The sequence below is a fragment of the Nannospalax galili genome, unplaced genomic scaffold (assembly GCF_000622305.1).
Source record: "Nannospalax galili isolate Female #2095 unplaced genomic scaffold, S.galili_v1.0 scaffold571, whole genome shotgun sequence".
Classification (NCBI taxonomy): domain Eukaryota; kingdom Metazoa; phylum Chordata; class Mammalia; order Rodentia; family Spalacidae; genus Nannospalax; species Nannospalax galili.
Genome location: NW_008330297.1, coordinates 925,029 through 942,600, shown reverse-complemented (window position 1 = coordinate 942,600; position 17,572 = coordinate 925,029). Strand labels below are relative to the sequence as shown.

The window sequence follows — 17,572 nt, the reverse complement described above, 5'->3', positions numbered from 1 at the left end:
CATCAATGTGGAAGCCCCATCGAGTTCAGTTTTGGATACATTACAGGCTTTTGTTTTATCTGGAAAACTGGCAAAATCCTTCAGAATCATAAGTGCCCAGCTCTCTTACTTGTTGAGAATAAGCAAGCCTGAGGGGCACTGAGGAACAGCAATATGATCGGTATCAATCACACTAAACCACAACTTCCTAAGTTTCATCAGCCAACCACTGCCCTCATTTGCACGTTAAGAACACAGCTCTGGTATAAAAACCAGCTGCAGTCCACCATCTCCCTGTAGGTGGTCCTGTTACCGCCCTGCCCACTGTTCCTCTGCAGTGTATTCAAGAAACTTGTCTTCTCCTACTCTGATCTGGCTTGGGTGAATTCTTTCACAGCCTACAACTCTGACCTCCCACAGTATTTTGGAACATGAAAAGAGTTTCTAAAAGCCATACTGGGACGTTATTAGCCTGAGGCTATATAACATGCTAATAACAAAGCCAGGATTACTTTGAAATCTGTATTCTTCATTCACATTCTCCATTCATCACACCACAGCAGCTGTTATGCCCAATAACCTGCACAAACTACAACGGTGATGAGTGAGATGAGTGAGATCACAGAGGCCTTTGGGATCTAAACATCTTCTGTTTGGCTTCCTGATTCCCAAGTTCTCTATCAGTTTGAACATAGCTCTTCCATATATAGGCCTGATTTACGCAAACTTTTTTATGTAAGACACCAGGAGGAGAACCCAAGACAGGAGTCTATCCAAAGCAAAGAGTCAACTTAATTTCTCTCATATGAGGGTCAAATTTTATAGAGGCCAGGCCTCAAATGGCACCTGTATCTGCATGGCTCAGCTACTGCTAAGGAAATATTCTGCTAAACAGAGCTTTGATGTATAAGGCTTTTTTGTTTATTATTCTGGGGTTTCTCCAAAGCAAAAACTTTTCTAAATTAGAGTTTCTCTTGAGCTTACAAATAAAGTAAATGTGAGTTGTCAGTAAGACAAAAATGATCTAAAACTAGATTGCGGTGGATGGCCGCCCAACTATAAATTTATTACAAGAGCTTAAAATGGGTAAATTATGAACTATCCCTCAATAAAACTGCTAAAAATAGTCTAAAAATTAATCAGATAGCTAAGTGACTTTCTTTTTGTAAATATCTAGCATTAAAACTATATAGATACTCTTGACTTTACCCAGGCTCATTTAAGGCCAGGTTCTATCTACTTCAATCACACTTCATCTAAACTGTCAAGTTTTTTTCTGTAATTTTGGTAAGAATAATTTAAGAGACTAATATATAAACATATGTAAAGAACCAAATTTTAGATATTGACTAGTCTGGTTATATTCACAAATGATCTATAGTTCAATTGATCATAGAGTCCCAGTTCAAAACCTGTCATTAAATACATTTCGGTTCTGAGAGGTTTCACATCTCCAAGTCTCTTTTCCCACCTACATCATATAACTCTGTGGATTAGAGTTCAATAGCGTATCAGAAAAATAATAGTAGGTTGAGAGTCTGACTCAGTAGTATAGCTTAGTGGTAAAATGTTTGTCGAGCATTCATGAGGCAAAAAGAAAAGATGTGGTGACCGCTATTTAACACATACCCACTAGACTGTTTACAAAAATCATTACCCTCTCAAAAAGATATTATCAGCCTTTCCTGGTATTTTTTTCCAGATGAGGAGATGGAACATACAGAAAGTCTTTAGTTTGATCAAGGTCACAGAGTTCTTTAGTAGCAGATCCAGAATTCTAATCCAGAAGTGTCCTGCTTTAAAACTTTTACTCATTCTGTATTTCTTTATTAGACTTTGGACTTTGATTCCCTCAGATGTGGGCATGAATCTTGACCTTACCTTTACCACGTTAATCACTTTCTCTTATTAAACCAACTTTATCTATAAAAGGAGATAATTAGGAGTTAACTTTCTGGGTTATTACAAAGTTTAGAGCATACATCCTCTACAATTAGAAGTCATCTAATAAATAGTTCACCCCTCAACCACAGAAGCTCCTTCGTACATATTAAAGAAAAATCTATATGTTTTATGAGCTCCTTACACCATACTTGGAAAAAAACCTACTGTCACTGGGTTCTATCAAAAGCAATTAGAGTGAACACAACATAGCATTACTATTTTGCTATTAGCCTTCAGCTCTGTCACTGAGGCTGTCAACAAGAGTGTCAACTTCAAGGGGTGGGCATCTGTCCACAGGAACTGAGCTGAGGTCACAGACTTGTCTAGCTCTGCCCTACAAACAGATGTCTGTGTGACAAATCTTAGTCACTTCGAACCACAGCTAGTGCCAACCCAGGTGGGAAGTGCTGGATGTCCTTTCCAATCCTCTTGGCCAGCCAGCTCAGTCCCTAAGACTATACCTCACTGACCATATTTCAAAATGGCTAGTCTTCCCCGGGATACTATTTTTCATGCAATGATTTCATTTTTTTTAATGACTGATTGTGACACAAGCAGAAGGAAGTGTTTCTAGAACAGTGGTTTGTCAGCAAAAACCCTATTTGATTCCATGTATTGGAAGGTACATCTTTCAAGGGTTACTGCTCAAGCAGCCAGGTAAAAACTGATGTGATGTGGGGCTCTAGTGGTGAGAAGGAGGTAAGGCAGCTGCTGGCAAAAGCCAACAGAACACCCAAGGAAATCCTTGTTACCATTAAGTTGCCATGTTATGATGAAAACAATTCTTCTATAATCTTCCAATACACAAGGCAAACTCTAAGTGCAATAGTTCTCTTCCAGATGACAAGTGACAGTTACAAAATTAGGACATTAAATATCATGGGCTGTAACATCTGAAGAGAAAACAGAATTCAGAGCAGTAGAGGTCACTTTTTACCACGTTCACTAAGAAGCCAATGAATTAAACACTAGCTGTTCTTCACACAATTAGCAAAAAAGAAAACACAAAACCCGTTGGTGTCTAAATGACATGGTCAATGAAGCCCTGTATGTACCAAGTGCCCTGGGAATGTAAATAATCCTTATAAGCTAATGGAGTGGTTATGTGTTTAATCCTCCACTCCAAAAGTAACCTTCCTTAAATATCTGACTTCAGAGATCTGTTCCAACTTAAAACAACTAAGAATGAAATCTACAATGTCAAACACTAATTTCTTGATTTCTTCTTGATATAAGAGGCAACCCTAAATTTTCATATATATATATATAAAATCTCCTCCTTACTGGAGCTTAAACCCTGGGTCTCACTCTAAGTAAATGCTCTAAAACTGAGCAAGCATCAAGATTTCGGATATATTTTTTAAAGTACTTTTAAAAGCACTTTTTTATCTTAAGACTGACTCTTACTTAGTTGTCCAGTTTGGCTTTGCACTTGCTCTGTAGCCCAGGCAGACACTGAACTCGCAGTCCTCCTGGGTGCTGGGATAACATGGTGTAGGAAGAGAGCTATCCTCTGACCTCCATACATATGCTGTGATACACACATGCCCACAGGCATACACGCTAGATTTTTTTTTAATTTGTATGCTATACAACCTGTAATTCATATTTAAAATTTCTAAATATGGCAGCTGTTTTAGTTATATCAAAACAAGATATCATGAGAAGAAAAACAACTCAAGATATAAGAAAATACAGGAACTAGCCACTTCATTACAGTCATGTACCACTTACCAGGGAGAATTGTGTTGTCAGACAATTTTCTACACTGCACTTACACAAAAGAAAATGTTGTGATATCAATAGATGACATAATCTTATGAGACTACCATCTTATGTGTGGCCTGTCATTAACTGAGATGTCACTATGCAGCACATAACTATATAAATAACTATCACGTTCTCGAACATAAGGAAAATAGGAGAGAAACCCTTTCCATGCACGAAAAAGAAACTGCAGTGTTCATAAATGCATCAGTGTTTATCTGAAAAATATTAACACTCATGGGAGTTTTATGACTTATATCTTTGAATCCACTAGATGTTTTCCAATGGCCATCTTCCAAGATCTTTTAAACTGTTAAGTCTACAGATGAATGCCGAGCCTCAGAGATCTATGAACAAAGAAGACTTAACAATTACTCTGGGGTTTTTATCCATTGATACCGCTCTTCTCCATCCTCTAATGTGCTGTCATTAGAAATATGGTAAAAATATAAGAAACTTTTCTGAGAAGTCATTGTTAATGTACTAATTAGTAATGGGAAGTTCCAGATACAGAATTTCCTTTTAGTTTTCATCTTTTGCTTTAAGACATAAAAGAAAGCCTTTTGATAGAACAGAAAGGAAACAGGTAAGGAAGTAGAAGCCTCACTAATGAAATCGTAACCAGAAGCAACAAACAAACTGCGTGATGCAGCATTAGACACCAGGGGATTTAGAATCTAACACTTTACAGTCCTTTTCACCGAAAGCATTAAAATAATTTAATAAACTCATAGGAGAATTCTCAAGTCTGTGACTCTAAGAACATTTTGTGCATCATCTTGCCTGTATTTTCCATGGCGATTAACTCTAGCTTCTTTGCTTTCCCATAACAGACCTTGGTATGCTTCTTAAAATAATATTTAAGGTTTTATTTGCCATCTTTTTGACTGAGACATGTTGGTTTTATTAAAGTGGGTTGGGTCTGCATTTTTTCTTTACTATTATTACAGGTAGACTTGACAGGCACAAGAGCTTTGCTTTCAAATGTTCTGCTCTGAAGGGAAGCCTTGTTAAGTACTATTTTACCTGCTGGACAGTTGCACTCGGAGGGTGCTCCTCTTGCGATTCTTATTTTAGCCATATGTTCATAGGATTTCTGTGGGAAAAGCAGAGGTATTAACACAGTCATCAACAGCACTGAACAGAACTGGATTCTCAGGGACTGCCTAGCATGCCTGAATTACCAGCATTTCCTAGCCTGCATAATGAATATTTACATATGTATTGGGACCCTAGTCAAAAAGTAACAGTATCCAGGTCCTAAAATAAAACAATGACTACTGACATAATATAAAGATTGCAGGGTTTGGGTACCATCTTTGTCCAGTCTTCAATTACCACCACCCTCTCCCTCAGCCCAAGCATAAGCATAGTGGAAAAGCCTAGAACTGACATGCTGTAGGTCTGAGTACGCTGTGGCTTGCGGCGAATAGTCAGTAATGCATATGTGAAAGTCAGCTTTCCAGAAGGCCCCTAACTTGAGTGTAAGTCATCCTTGAAGATCATGTGGTTCCTTTCAACTCTCACTCCAGAGGCTCTGCATCCATCAATACCTGCACCGCCCTTATCAAATTTAAAACTTTAAAACATGTTTTAAATATGAAAAGATTCAATGGGTGAAATTTTAATTTTTGAATCATATATGAAAAGTATTTCCCTTTTAAGAGTGATTACATATGCATATTTATAGCACCTATACTCTAACCTTCGAAGATGTGGGAAGGAAAAAAGGGATCTTTATCTCGGCAATGACTATTCTCCTGGGAGAACCACATGAGACTCCAGAAAACTAAAAGGAAGCAAAACGCTCTCCCTCGCCCCGCTATACTGGCCACCCTTCCCCCTTTTAGACCTCCATGCGCGTTTAGCATGCAAACATTACGGGAGAGGGGAGATAAACAGCTATAGACTTGGTGGTACCATTACCAATGAGCATAGCACACGTGTCTAAGACAAGCGCATACAGCTTAGCCAAGTCTGCAGACAGGAAGGATCAAAGCTGGTCCTGCACACAGACTCAAATCTGTGCAAAATATTATCCACGTGCAAAACACCCCAGCCTCTCACACCTGAGCCAGGAGGCGCTCCACTTTCTCTCGAACTATGGCGTTCAGCTCATCCAGAGCGTCAGGTAGTGGACGAATGGAAGGTGTCCCTTTAGCGGATTCAAGAGCGGCAATCCTTGCCTGGAGGTCGTTGGTTTTCACCCCAAGGTACAAACAAGAAACCAAGGCAACCACTGATAGGAGGGTGGCCAGGGCCGCGCACCAGGGCATGACGCCCGCACACCGCTTTTCCGAGGGGCGCTGATCTTCGGATCCAGGCTCCCGTCCCCCTCCTTTCCCTGCGTGCTTCTTCAGCAGCATTGTGCCCAGGTCGCCTGCCTCCGCTTCTCTTTCCACCCTCTACCTCCAATAATCTTAGAAGCCGAGAAAGGGCCGCTGTCCCCAAAGTTCAGTCCTTAAGGGCTGCAGAACTAGTTGGCGGAGGAGTCGAAGGTGGACCTGCGCTTTGCTGGGGCTTCGGGATCAGCAGGCATGGACCATCCTCCCTGTCCTTCTCTCCTTCCAGCTGGGAGTAAAAAGCACCCTCGGGCGGGGACGCAGCGGGCGCCGGGGTAGGAGCCCAGCAGCTCTCCCGACCCCTGAGGCGGACCCTTCCGGCGGGCCCCTAGCCCAGCTCCGACCTGTTGCGTCCGCTCGCTCGCCTCTACCCTACTCCGGGCTTTCCGCACACCGTCCTGTCTCCCACCCGGATTCGGTTTAGGGGGAAAAAATGCTGAGAGGCACCGCGAGAACGCGGCCCCGCGCTGGCGGGACGTGGAGGGCGCGGAGAGCCTCCCGACCGGCAGCGCGTACCAGTCGCCAGGCCGCAGAAGTAGCTCCGCAGCCCCGCGCAAGCGAGCCTTAAATACCCAGGGATGCTGCGTGGGAGCGCGCCCGGCGCCCCCGCCCTTGGAGCCCGCCCCCTCATTAGCATAATGTATTCACCTTCGCCCAGCCAGCCGAGCGGACCCCCGGGGGCGGGAGCGCCGGTGGGAGCCAGCGGGAGGTCCCTTATTAGCATACTATGCCGAAAGCTCTGCAGCCCCCGGGACTGGAGAGGATGGCGACCCTTCCCCTCCCACTGCCGGGTAACTTCAGCGTCCCCGAAGGCCACCGCTGCGGCCCAGGCCTGGGGCCGAGACGGGGTCCGCTGCCTTATTCATCTCAGCCCAGCTCCCCTCCATCCCTGTTAAAAATGGAGGGATGGCCTCCCGAAGGGGGAAGGGAAGCGGATCCTCCCTTCCAGGCAGCCGCAAGAGCCCTTCCCGTCTCGCCCCGGGCGACGGCTTCCCTCCTCCTCACTTCTTTCCCTCCAGCCTAGAGGCAAGTGTCTGGCTGGCGTCTGCGGTGCCTTTCCCCACCTCCCTTCCTTCCCACGGTCGCGCCACAGATTCTCCAACCAGGGAAGTTTTCTCTCCCCTCCCCCAGCTTCCTCTAGTCCTGATGCTGTTCCCCCCAGCTCTGAGTTCCTACTCCTTACTAGGGTGCTAATGCGTTTTCCTGATTCTCTGTTTTCTGGGATTGGAAGGGGGAGTGTTTGAGGCACACACATTTCTAGGTATTTAGGAAAGAGATGAAGAAGAATGAGGTCAATTTTTCCTCTTCCCTGACTCTGCTTGCTGTTTCCCCTGGATCAAATTGCAAAGTCTCCAATGGAGATTGGAAAAGTTGATAATAAGTAGCATTTTGTATCTAATTGACTAATTGACCTTGGAAAAAAAGTAACCCTACTTCCTTACCGCCTAAGAAATCACACACACACACACACACACACACACACACACACAAAGATCTTCCTTACCTCCTAAGAAATGCCACCTATATTTCCTACAGGCCTTACCCAGGCTTACCTCAAATCGTTGCTCACTATTGTAACTGATCAAAACATTGCACAAAATTAGCAGATCCTTCTCACATGAGTAAACAGATACTGTCAGGTGAGAAGCAGCAATAAAAGAAAACTCACACTACCATTAGGGGATGAAGCAGATGTCTGAGGAAAATCCCTGAATTTTGCCATACAATTGATACCACAGCATTGCATGGTTGTTCACAAAGATAGTGCTGGATTGGTGAACTCAACATCACATGAGAACTTACACAGGACCCACAGTCTAACAGGCCTTACAATGAGTTCATGTACATTAAAGTTCAAGAACCGCGGGTGTAACATTTTTTCACAAACTGTTTTCAAAGATATTTTTATTTGAACTTTGTAACCCTGTGACCCAAGTGAAGACCTATTGTCTTTGTTTTTGTCCTATTTAGTTTTTATTCATAATCATAAACTTAACCCTGCAATCCAGCTAGACTTGGATGGAAATAAGAAGCACATGGAACCCAAAATGTGCATCAAGAGCACAAAGATTATGGGATACTGTGAGCGGATGGGGCAGAGGGCACGTTCCTGAGCTACAGAAGGAATGATCTGGTGGTAAAGATGTACACAAGTCAAAAGCATCAAAACCGTCCAAACTGGCAATGGTGATCTTGCTGGTCTTACATTCCTTGACTCAAAGCCATCCATGGCTTCCATGAGCTCAAGCCTTCTTTCACTTTCCCAAAAACCACACATTTGCCATCCAATACTCAGTCCTAGCAGTACAGATGAAAAACTGGGAACCATTTGTGTTTGGTCCAGCATTTGCCATGGACAAGATAGAGGACCTATGCTTCAGGATGAAGTACTCATCCTCCAATTTCTCCCCATAAAAGCACTTACCACCAGTGCTGCTATGGCGTGTGAAGTCCCCACCCTGCACATGAATCCTGAAATAACTCTGTGAAAGGAGAAACCCTTACGACCAAATTCTTTGTCTCCAGGGCTCAGAGAATGAAAGTTTTCTGCTGTCTTTGGAAGTTTGTCTGCAGACAGCTCAAAGGACACAGGAGGAGTTGCCATTGACCACAATGTCAAAGAACACAGTGGAGCTGGATGACTGACAGCAGGGGCTTCTGGGACAGCAGCACCTTCAAAGTGCCGTTATCTTTCTTTATATAACAAAGCAATTTTCAAGTCACATTTTGTTGTAATTAAACATATTTCTAATAATAAGACACAAAGAATGGGCACAATCATGTGCCTCTGTGTATATGTGTGTGTTGGAAATTGATCTCTTCCACTGAGTTACAACTCTAGCTGGTGCAAAATTTTTAATATAACTCTTTCCAATTTTCCAACTAGCCATCTTGAGACTCAGACCCATATAGCCAACTCCTTGTGATGTTCACGTGGATGTCTCACCACCAGCAATTACAACGTAGGCTGCATTATACCTCCAAATGGCTTTTTTCCTGTTTCTGTCTCAGTGTGGAGCTACCTTGACTTCTTCTCGGCCTCTTCTCTATGTGTCCCTAAAATCAGTGCACCCTATTGTCCTTAGGATGAAAATGTTGTATCTTAGAAGCCCTCCCTCATAGAAGCATCTTACCAGCCTTACTGTTGGTCATCTGTCTTCTGCACACCAGTTTCTAGAAAGCATGGAAACAGAGAATAAAGAATAAAGAAATTTCAGTTCAGACAGTGCACTATTCTCTTAAAATTTGAACACAAAAGCCATTTTTTATTCTGAATAATGCCTATAGTGGGTCACACAGTTAGTGTAGATGAGCCACTGTTCTATGGAAGTTGGCCATGAGACTGGCCTTCAGCATCTTTTGCTAGCGCTCAGAACCATCAGATCTTAAGAGAGAGATAGAGTTGGAATTTTGTGGATTTGAGATCTTTATCCAGAGGATTAGATTTGCGTATGTCTTTGGTGGGCACAACACCTCAGAAATGTACCAGCCATTTAGCACTAAGATTTCAAAACCCAGTGGATTCTCTGCATCAAGCTCAAAGAATGCATGGATTAACAAGGCTCTGTGGGTCTGAACCCATGTTGTTCTATAGACTCAGCAGACTGCGGTTACTTTGATCTCTACATAGAGAAGCATACAAAAAAGGTTAAAGTAGCATTAAAAATGCTGTGGTCCATCTGACTCCTGATTTGCCTGTGGCTAGTATCAGTAGTAGTAAAAGGCAAACAGCTGGTTGATGAAGAGAGATATGCTAGAAAAAATAATCACACGTACACACAGAGAGATGGGAGCCAGAAACTCCAAAACCTGTAAGTGGCAAAACATTTGCAAAGTTAAAAATCCTGAAATGGGAAATTTTTCTTCAGTTACGTCTGCGGGCCCATAAAAGCAAAGGCAGGATTTCAGATGGAGAAGGGATGTGACAACAGAAGCAGGTTGAGGGAGTTGGGGAGGGGTTGGGGGGAGGTGCTGGACCTGAAGGTGAAAGTTTTGAAAAGCCTCTATTCTGGAAGCAGGAAAAGGAATAGAGCAGGTTCTCTTGAGAACCTCCACAAGGAAAGCAGCCAATGCCTGGGGTTTAGGATTTATGACCATCAGAAATATAATTAATAAGTTATTTTGTTTTAAGCTGCTAAGTTTATAAGTTTTGTTATGATGCCAACCTAATATAATCAAAGCCGTCAGTCTCCATAATGTACAGACCACATCAGAAGTGGCCCTAGAGCCACCAGTAAATGTCAGGATGCCCTCTACAGAAGCATCCATTCTGCTTCCAGACACCTCCTAGTGGAAGGACTCAAAACCAATCAACCCGCCAAAGTGTGCAGACACTTTGAAACTTCTCTTACATATTGACTCGCTATCAATGCTGGAATTATGGGTACCAATCTTCAGGTCCTCAAATACAAGGAACAGACAAGACTTCCGACAGATGTGGCAGGGAGTTAAAGAGAAAAATAAGGTGACTGGGAACAAAGGCAAGAAACTGGAAGGAAAGGGTTGAGTGTGTACTTTGTTACTTTATGATTGAAGAAGGCACAATGTGCTCTTAATACCGCTAAGAAGCTGATCAATAAAGAACATGGAATGTAGGTGTGAGGAATTAGCATGTTTCAAATTTGGACAGTTTATATGTGTTTAGAAAGATTATTGACCAAGTTGCTCAGATAATCATGTTATATTGTTTTTAGGTGGATGAAAGTTACATTAAAGAAAAAGATTTCAATTTGGTTTGAAAATATCTTTTAGTGTCTGTCATTCTTTTTTGAGATAATTTTCTAGAACACTGGTTTGGCCAGTGTTCCCAGCAGAGTTAGCAAACAGAAACAAACATGAGGGGATTTCTGGCCTTCTCTGTACACCCGCACCACCTGTTGTATCCTCTAAGTACCTTAATAAAGAAAATGATGGAATGGACGATGTACGGCATTGCATGCCACTTTATGAACTTCAGATCAGAGCGTAAGCTCACAGAACCATCTTGTAGGAAGGCGGCTTCACAAAGGAAGAGGAGCTGGAGGGAGTTAACAGAAATGAAGTCTATGAGACGTTCTCCAAAGCCAGGCAAATTTCAATAAATCACAAACAAATTATAAATATCTCTCAGAGCAGATGAGCAGAAAAGAAGGGTTTGGCTCCCAGTGACAGCTGAAAAATTCCCTTTCAGAAAGATCAAGGAACTGATCCCTTTCGTACAGGCCTGGTTAAGCAGGGGGCTTACAACTGTATGAATCTAATATCTAGACAGTGCACACCCTCCAAGCTGTCCGTCTCTGTGTAGTCAGCGCTGTTGTTTGTTCTATTTTATTTGGAGGGAGCAGGTGAATTTTCCCTCAAAGCTCAAATAACGAAGTATGAGTCCAACCTAATGGATTTTCCGCAAAATTTGCCAGTTAAACGTTGCTGATTCAAGCAAGAAGACACATTTCATCACGCTTTCCAAATCAACCTTTTTTGTATAGACAGAACATATTCATGTCATTGAGTCAGCCACCCCATGGTTAAGAAACCAGACTCTGAGGCAAAGCCCCATAGAGTCAGTATCCAGCTTTGCCACTTAATAGTGGGAAGACTTTGAATAAATTCCTTAGCTTTTCTGTACTTCAGTTTTTCTCCTCTGTCTAAATAAGGATAAGAAGACTTCATTAGCCATTGGGGTCTATTGCTATAAGAAAAGGGAACTGTGCGAAGACATTACACTGCCCAGTAGGTATGAAACGCAGTAGGCATTTTAGTTCTTGATGTTACTCTTTACCACTTTAAAAGTGTCAGTTCATTGGCCATAGACACTGAAAGGCAAGAGTGATGCCCATTCTTACACTGTGATTTTAGTTCTTACACCATGATTTTAGTCCAATTTCAGTTTACAAGATTAACATAGTGTCCTAGTTTGTTCTTCATTGCTCTGACAAAATACTCTGACCAACACCAACTTGGGGAGGAAAGGGTTTATTCAGCTTACATCTCCCAGGTCGCAGTTCATCAGGGAGCCCAAGGTAGGAACTCACAGCAGGAACCTGGAAGCAGGAGCTGAAGCACAGGCCATGGAGGAATGCTGCTTACTGGCTTGCTCCCCTGGCCCCTGCTCAGCCTGCTTTCTTGTGCAACACAGGCCCACCTGCCCAGGGGTAGCACCACCCACAGTGGGCTGGGCCCTCCCACATCACTGATCAAGAAGTTGCCCTTCAGACATGGCCACAGGCCAGTCCAATAGAGGCAATTCCCCAATTGAGGCTCCCCCAACCCAGGTGTGTTACTGGATGATTTGAAGAATTCCTTAGGCCAAGCAACTCTCAGTATATTTTATATCATTTTAGATTTGCTTCACCTATTCTAGAGCTTCATATAAATAAAAGCAGACACTATGTATTCTTCTGGGTCTGGCTTCTTTTGCTGAATATGATTTTGAGATTTATCCACAGTGCTGTATGTAATAGTATTTTCTTTTTCATTTTTATTTTTATAGATCTTTATTCACTTGTTAGCAAGCACTTGAATTGTTTCCAATATGCCATAAAATTATTCTAATTATTCGCACATATCTTTTTATTTTGTATATTTTAATAATAATTTCATCTACTAATGACAAGTTAGCTAAGACATTTTGCAAAGAACAAGCTGAGGATGTAGCTCTTTCAGACAGCAAAATATTTTATAATGCATAGTAATCAACACAAGTTAGTATTTCTCAAGATCAAAATTAAACCTTGGAGCAGAAATTCAAAAAAGTTTGGAGCAGAAATTCAAAAAAGTTTAAAGACAAAAGTACATATGAACAGTCACTTAAAATGGGAAAGAGCACTACAGAACAAAGAGAGAAAGGCAGACTTTGCTCTCACACAGGAGGGAAATGAGATTAGCTCCATTACTCAAAGAGCATGTCAACATCAAGCACAGAGAGAAAGAGAGAGAGAGAGAGAGAGAGAGAGAGAGCAAATAGCCCTAAAGATAAAAGCTAATAATATAGAACACCTCGAAGATAATATGGGAAAATACCCTCTTGATTTTAGATTAAGGTGGGTTTTCCACATGAAGAAATAGCCACATATTCCACTAATAAACTGAAATACATTAAGTAAAAAGTTCTACTTTTCTTCTTTACAAATACAAAAATAAGTGAATAAAAAACAAAGTCCCAGCACTCAGAAGGCAGAGGCAGGTGGATCTATGTGAGATCAAGGCCAGCCTGGTCTACATAGTGAGTTCCAAACCAGCTGTGACTACAGGGAGACCCTGTCTCAAAAAGACCAAAAAATGAGTGAAAGAACGAATGAATGAATGAATGAATGAATAAGTAAATAAATAATAAATGACTTGAATTAAAAGATAAGCCAAAGAACAGAGAAAGATATTTTCAAAGTATAGAAGTGAAGCAATGACTGTTGTCTAAAAAAGAGAGAAAGCTAAGGGGGAAAATGTGAGCAAAACTTGGAGCATTTTTATAAACCAGAAACTAAAACCAGCCAGTATGTTGAAATATGCCCAAACCCATAAGTAATCAGAAAAAATGCACATTTTTAAGCACTACATAATCCCATGATCAGGCCCCAGAAGAGCCAAAATGAAAAGACCAAGTACCAGCACCAGCAAGAACAAACGTGGACACTCACTGTGCTTGGGGCATGAACGGCTGGAGCACTTTGGAAAAGCACAGGGCACTATCGGTAAAACAAGCATGCAAGGCCTTGTAGGAGGACTTCAGAAGGAGTCTATGTACAAATGCCTGCAAACCTAAAAAAGTCTGTTAGTAGATGCAAGGTGTTAGGGGGAAAATAGTGCAGAAGGTGTCACTGGAAGCACAGGAAAGAGATCTGTCCTGTGGAGAGGCAGACATAACTGCAGCCTGTAGCAGTGGAAAGCACACAATTCTCTTTTTTAATTAATTAATTTTTACTTTATGTGTATGAGTGTTTTGCCTGCATGTATGTAAGTGCACCCATGTCATGCAATGCCCACGGAGGCCAGAAGAGGGCAGCAGATACCCTGGAACTGTAGTTACAGGTACTTACTAGCCTCCATGTGGGTGCTGGGAACCGAACCTGGATCCTCTGCAAGAGCAGCCAGTGCTGAGCCATCTCTCCAGCCCCTGACAGTTTTTTTAGTGCACTGTGAGACCTAAGATTTCCATTCACAAGTCCTATGCAAGCTCAAACCAGAAAAAAAAAAATCCCAGCATAGACATGAAGAAGTCAGTAAGATACCCTAACCCAACCTAAGGAAATTTTGACAATTGATGGCTGCTGGGAAGAGGAGAGACCATCTCTTTCAAGGATGGGATTCTTAGTAGTTTAAAATGGCTCCAGTGGATGGACCCACACTGAAGGACATTTGGGGACACAAATTAGACTCTATAGGCCATATATACATATCTACATATATATGTGGATATAAAATAGAGCACATTAAATTGGGTAGGGGCAACAAGAGGAGGTGCAAAGAGAGAAGGGGATCTAAATACCATCAAATTATATTGTATGACAATCATACAAATAAATTTAAATTTTTTTTAATATTTTATTTATTATTTTTATTTTATGTGTATCCATGTATTGCCTGCATGTAGGTAAGTGCACCCAGTGTGGTGCAATGCCCACAGAGGACAGAAGAGGCTGTCAGATCCCCCAGAACTGGAGTTATGGACAGTTGTTAGCTGCCATGTGGCTGCTGGGATTTGAACCTGGGTCTCCTGCAAGAACAACCAGTGTTCTTAACCGCTGAGCCATCTCTCCAGCCCCCAATTTAAAATTTTTTTTTAAAGATTTTCATTCCAGGGCTGGAGAGATGGCTCGGCCATTAAAAGCACTGGTTGCTCTTGCAAAGCACTGTGTTTTGGGTCCCAGTGCCCACATGTAACTACAGTTCCAGATGATCCAATGCCCTCTCCTGACCTCCACAACACTGCACGACACGGGTGCACTTACATGCATGCAGGCAATACACTCATACACACAAAATAAAATAAAAATAATAAACAAAAGGTTTTTTTTTTTTTTTAAAGATTGCCGTTCAGAGCGTTGAAAGCACCATTTCTACTGTACAGTAAATATAAAGGGAGGTCAATAAGCCAGAACTGTTAAACAGAAGGAAACCCGGAACCATCTGGATTAAAATTCCCAGATCCTGTAGATGACAATTGACATTAACATTAAAAAGTAACTTTTAAAGCTAGGCATTGCAGTACATACCCACTACATTATGGTACATCCAAGCTACTTGGGAGGCCAAGACAGGAAGATCATAATTTGAGGTCAGCCTAGACAACCTAGTGAGGCCGTGTCTCAAAAATGAAATATGAAAACACAGAAATGACTTACGAGCAAGATCAAATCCAGAGCCCTTCCAAAAACAGAAAAGCTGAGACGGTGGTAAACCAACAAACAAAACACCTCTTCTTACGACCTGAGGATACGTAAAGTGATGCCTCAGAAAACTAAACAGGACCCAGGGCTTCTTAGAAGCACTAGACACTATTCCAATGGAGTCTCGCTGAAACCCAAAGTAGAGTGTGGCTTACCTCCGTAAAGCAAATGCCAGTAAGATCTACGGAGGCTAATAACTTTCTAAGAAACTACGTTTGCACAAGTACCGTTGCTGGAGGAATAATGACAGTGAAAAGGAACGGAGCTTTGGAGTGCTAAGCCTCTCCATTAGAAAGCAAGTCGGGAAAACCCGTGGCATTCCAAACACCTCTATCTTTCATGGAAAGGAGGGTTGGCCGCTTAGTGGAGCTTAGTTTGCCTTTAGCACTCTGGAGGCTGAGGTAGGTGCGTCTCTGTAAGTGCTAGGCTAGCCTGGTCCACATAGCAAATTCCAGAAGACAGAGCCAAGAGCGATGGAAAATCATTCCCAGGATAGAATAGGCCTCAGTCCTAACCAAAGAACTTCCAATATTTGTTCATTTTGATCATTTTTTAAAAAACAAATATTGCCCTTAATTCTTTGGGAACTTCATAAAATGTATGAACTCCTCCAAGATCCACGCCCACTTCCCTACCCACCCAGCTGTGTTCATTTTCCCTCCAGTGAGTCAAATATGTATTGCTCAAATACTTGAGTGTCCAACCTGCCCTAGATTGTGATCAATTTACCAAGGGTCACACCCTTAAAGAAAACTGACTTGTCCACTCCCAGCAGCTGCTAAACGGCAATAACTAAATGTATAAATACTAATATATGGATATGGATAGAGGAAAGAGTCATTTGAAGTCATTTTAATACTAAGGTTAATTCTATTCCATTGATCAATGTGTCTGTTTTTATGCCAGTACCATGCTGTTTTGTATTACTATAACTCTGTGTTATAATTTGAAATCAGAGATAGTGATACTTTCAGCATTTCTTTTATTGTTCAGGATTTTCTGACTGCCCTGGGTTTTTGTGCTTCCATATGAAGCTTGAAATTCCTTTCCCCCCCAATTTCTGTGAAGAATTGTGTTGCAGTTTTAATGGTGCATTGAATTTGTAGATTTGCCTTTGGCACGATGTCCAATTTCACAATATTAATCCTAGCAATCCAGGATCATGAAAGGCCTTTCTAATGTGTCTGTTTTTATGCCAGTACCATGCTGTTTTTATTATTATAGCTCTGCAGTATAACTTGAAATCAGAGACAGTGATAGCTCCAGCAGTTCTTTATTGTTCGATATTGGTTTAGCGATACTGAGTTTTTTGTGTTTCCATATGAAATATAAGATTTTAATTTTTCAATTTCTGTGAAGAATCGCATTGGAATTTTGATGGGGATTGCATTAAATCTCTAGATTGCTTTTGGTAGGATGTTTTTTCACAACATTGATTCTACCATTCAACAAGCTTGCAAGGTCTTTCTATCTACTGGTATTATTACCTTCAGTTTCCTTCTTCATGTCACAAACCTTATATTCTACAAGTCTTTCACTTCCATAGCTAGATTTATTCCAACATATTTTATTATTCTAGGCTATTGTGCATGGGATTGTTTCTCTGGTTTCTTTGTCAGTATGCTTATTGTTGGTCTTTAGCAAGGTTACTGATTTTTGTGTGTTAGTTTCGTATCCTGCTACTTTGATAAATGTGTTTGTCAACTCTAGGAGTTGGCTGATGGATTCTTTAGAGTCTTTTATGTATAGGACAATATCATATGCAAATAAAGATACTTCAACTTCTTCCTTTTCTGTTTGTATGTCCTTTATCTCCGTCACTGTCTTACTGTTCTAGCTAAGATCTCAAGAATTATATTGATCAGGAATGGAGAGTCTTGCTCCTGATTTTAGTATATTGCTTCGAGCTTTTCTCTGTCATGATGTTGTCTGTGGGCTTATTGTATATCGTCTTTATTGTGTGGCGGTACGTCCCTTGTATCCGTAGATTCTTTAGGACTTTCATCATGACATGATGGTGAATTTTGTCAAAGGTCTTTTCTGTATCTAATGATCACATGGTTTCTGTCGTTGGGTCTGTTTATGTGTTGGATTACATTTATTGTTTTAAGTATGCTGAACTATCCCTGCGTCTCTGGGATGAAGCCAACCTGAACATGGTGGATGATTTTTTTTTTT

At 41.5% G+C, this 17,572-nt stretch overlaps 1 protein-coding gene across 5 annotated transcripts in view; it reads right to left on the bottom strand.

Annotated features, from left to right (window-relative positions):
- The window catches only part of Col25a1 (collagen type XXV alpha 1 chain), a 514,093-nt gene extending 507,786 nt beyond the window's left edge, over nt 1–6,307 (bottom strand). For 3 of the 5 annotated variants that reach the window (XM_008843531.3, XM_029568696.1, XM_029568691.1), the window contains exons 1-2: nt 5,760–6,083; nt 4,717–4,786 (exon numbers count right to left, since the gene is read on the bottom strand). In XM_008843531.3, the coding sequence (XP_008841753.1) occupies nt 4,717–4,786; nt 5,760–6,056 (367 nt within the window). In that variant the 5' untranslated portion in view covers nt 6,057–6,083. Of the gene's footprint in view, nt 1–4,716; nt 4,787–5,759 lie in introns of all 5 variants that reach the window. The other 2 variants (XM_008843537.3, XM_008843526.2) reach the window with 2 other exon arrangements.
- Between the last annotated feature and the right edge of the window lie 11,265 nt (nt 6,308–17,572).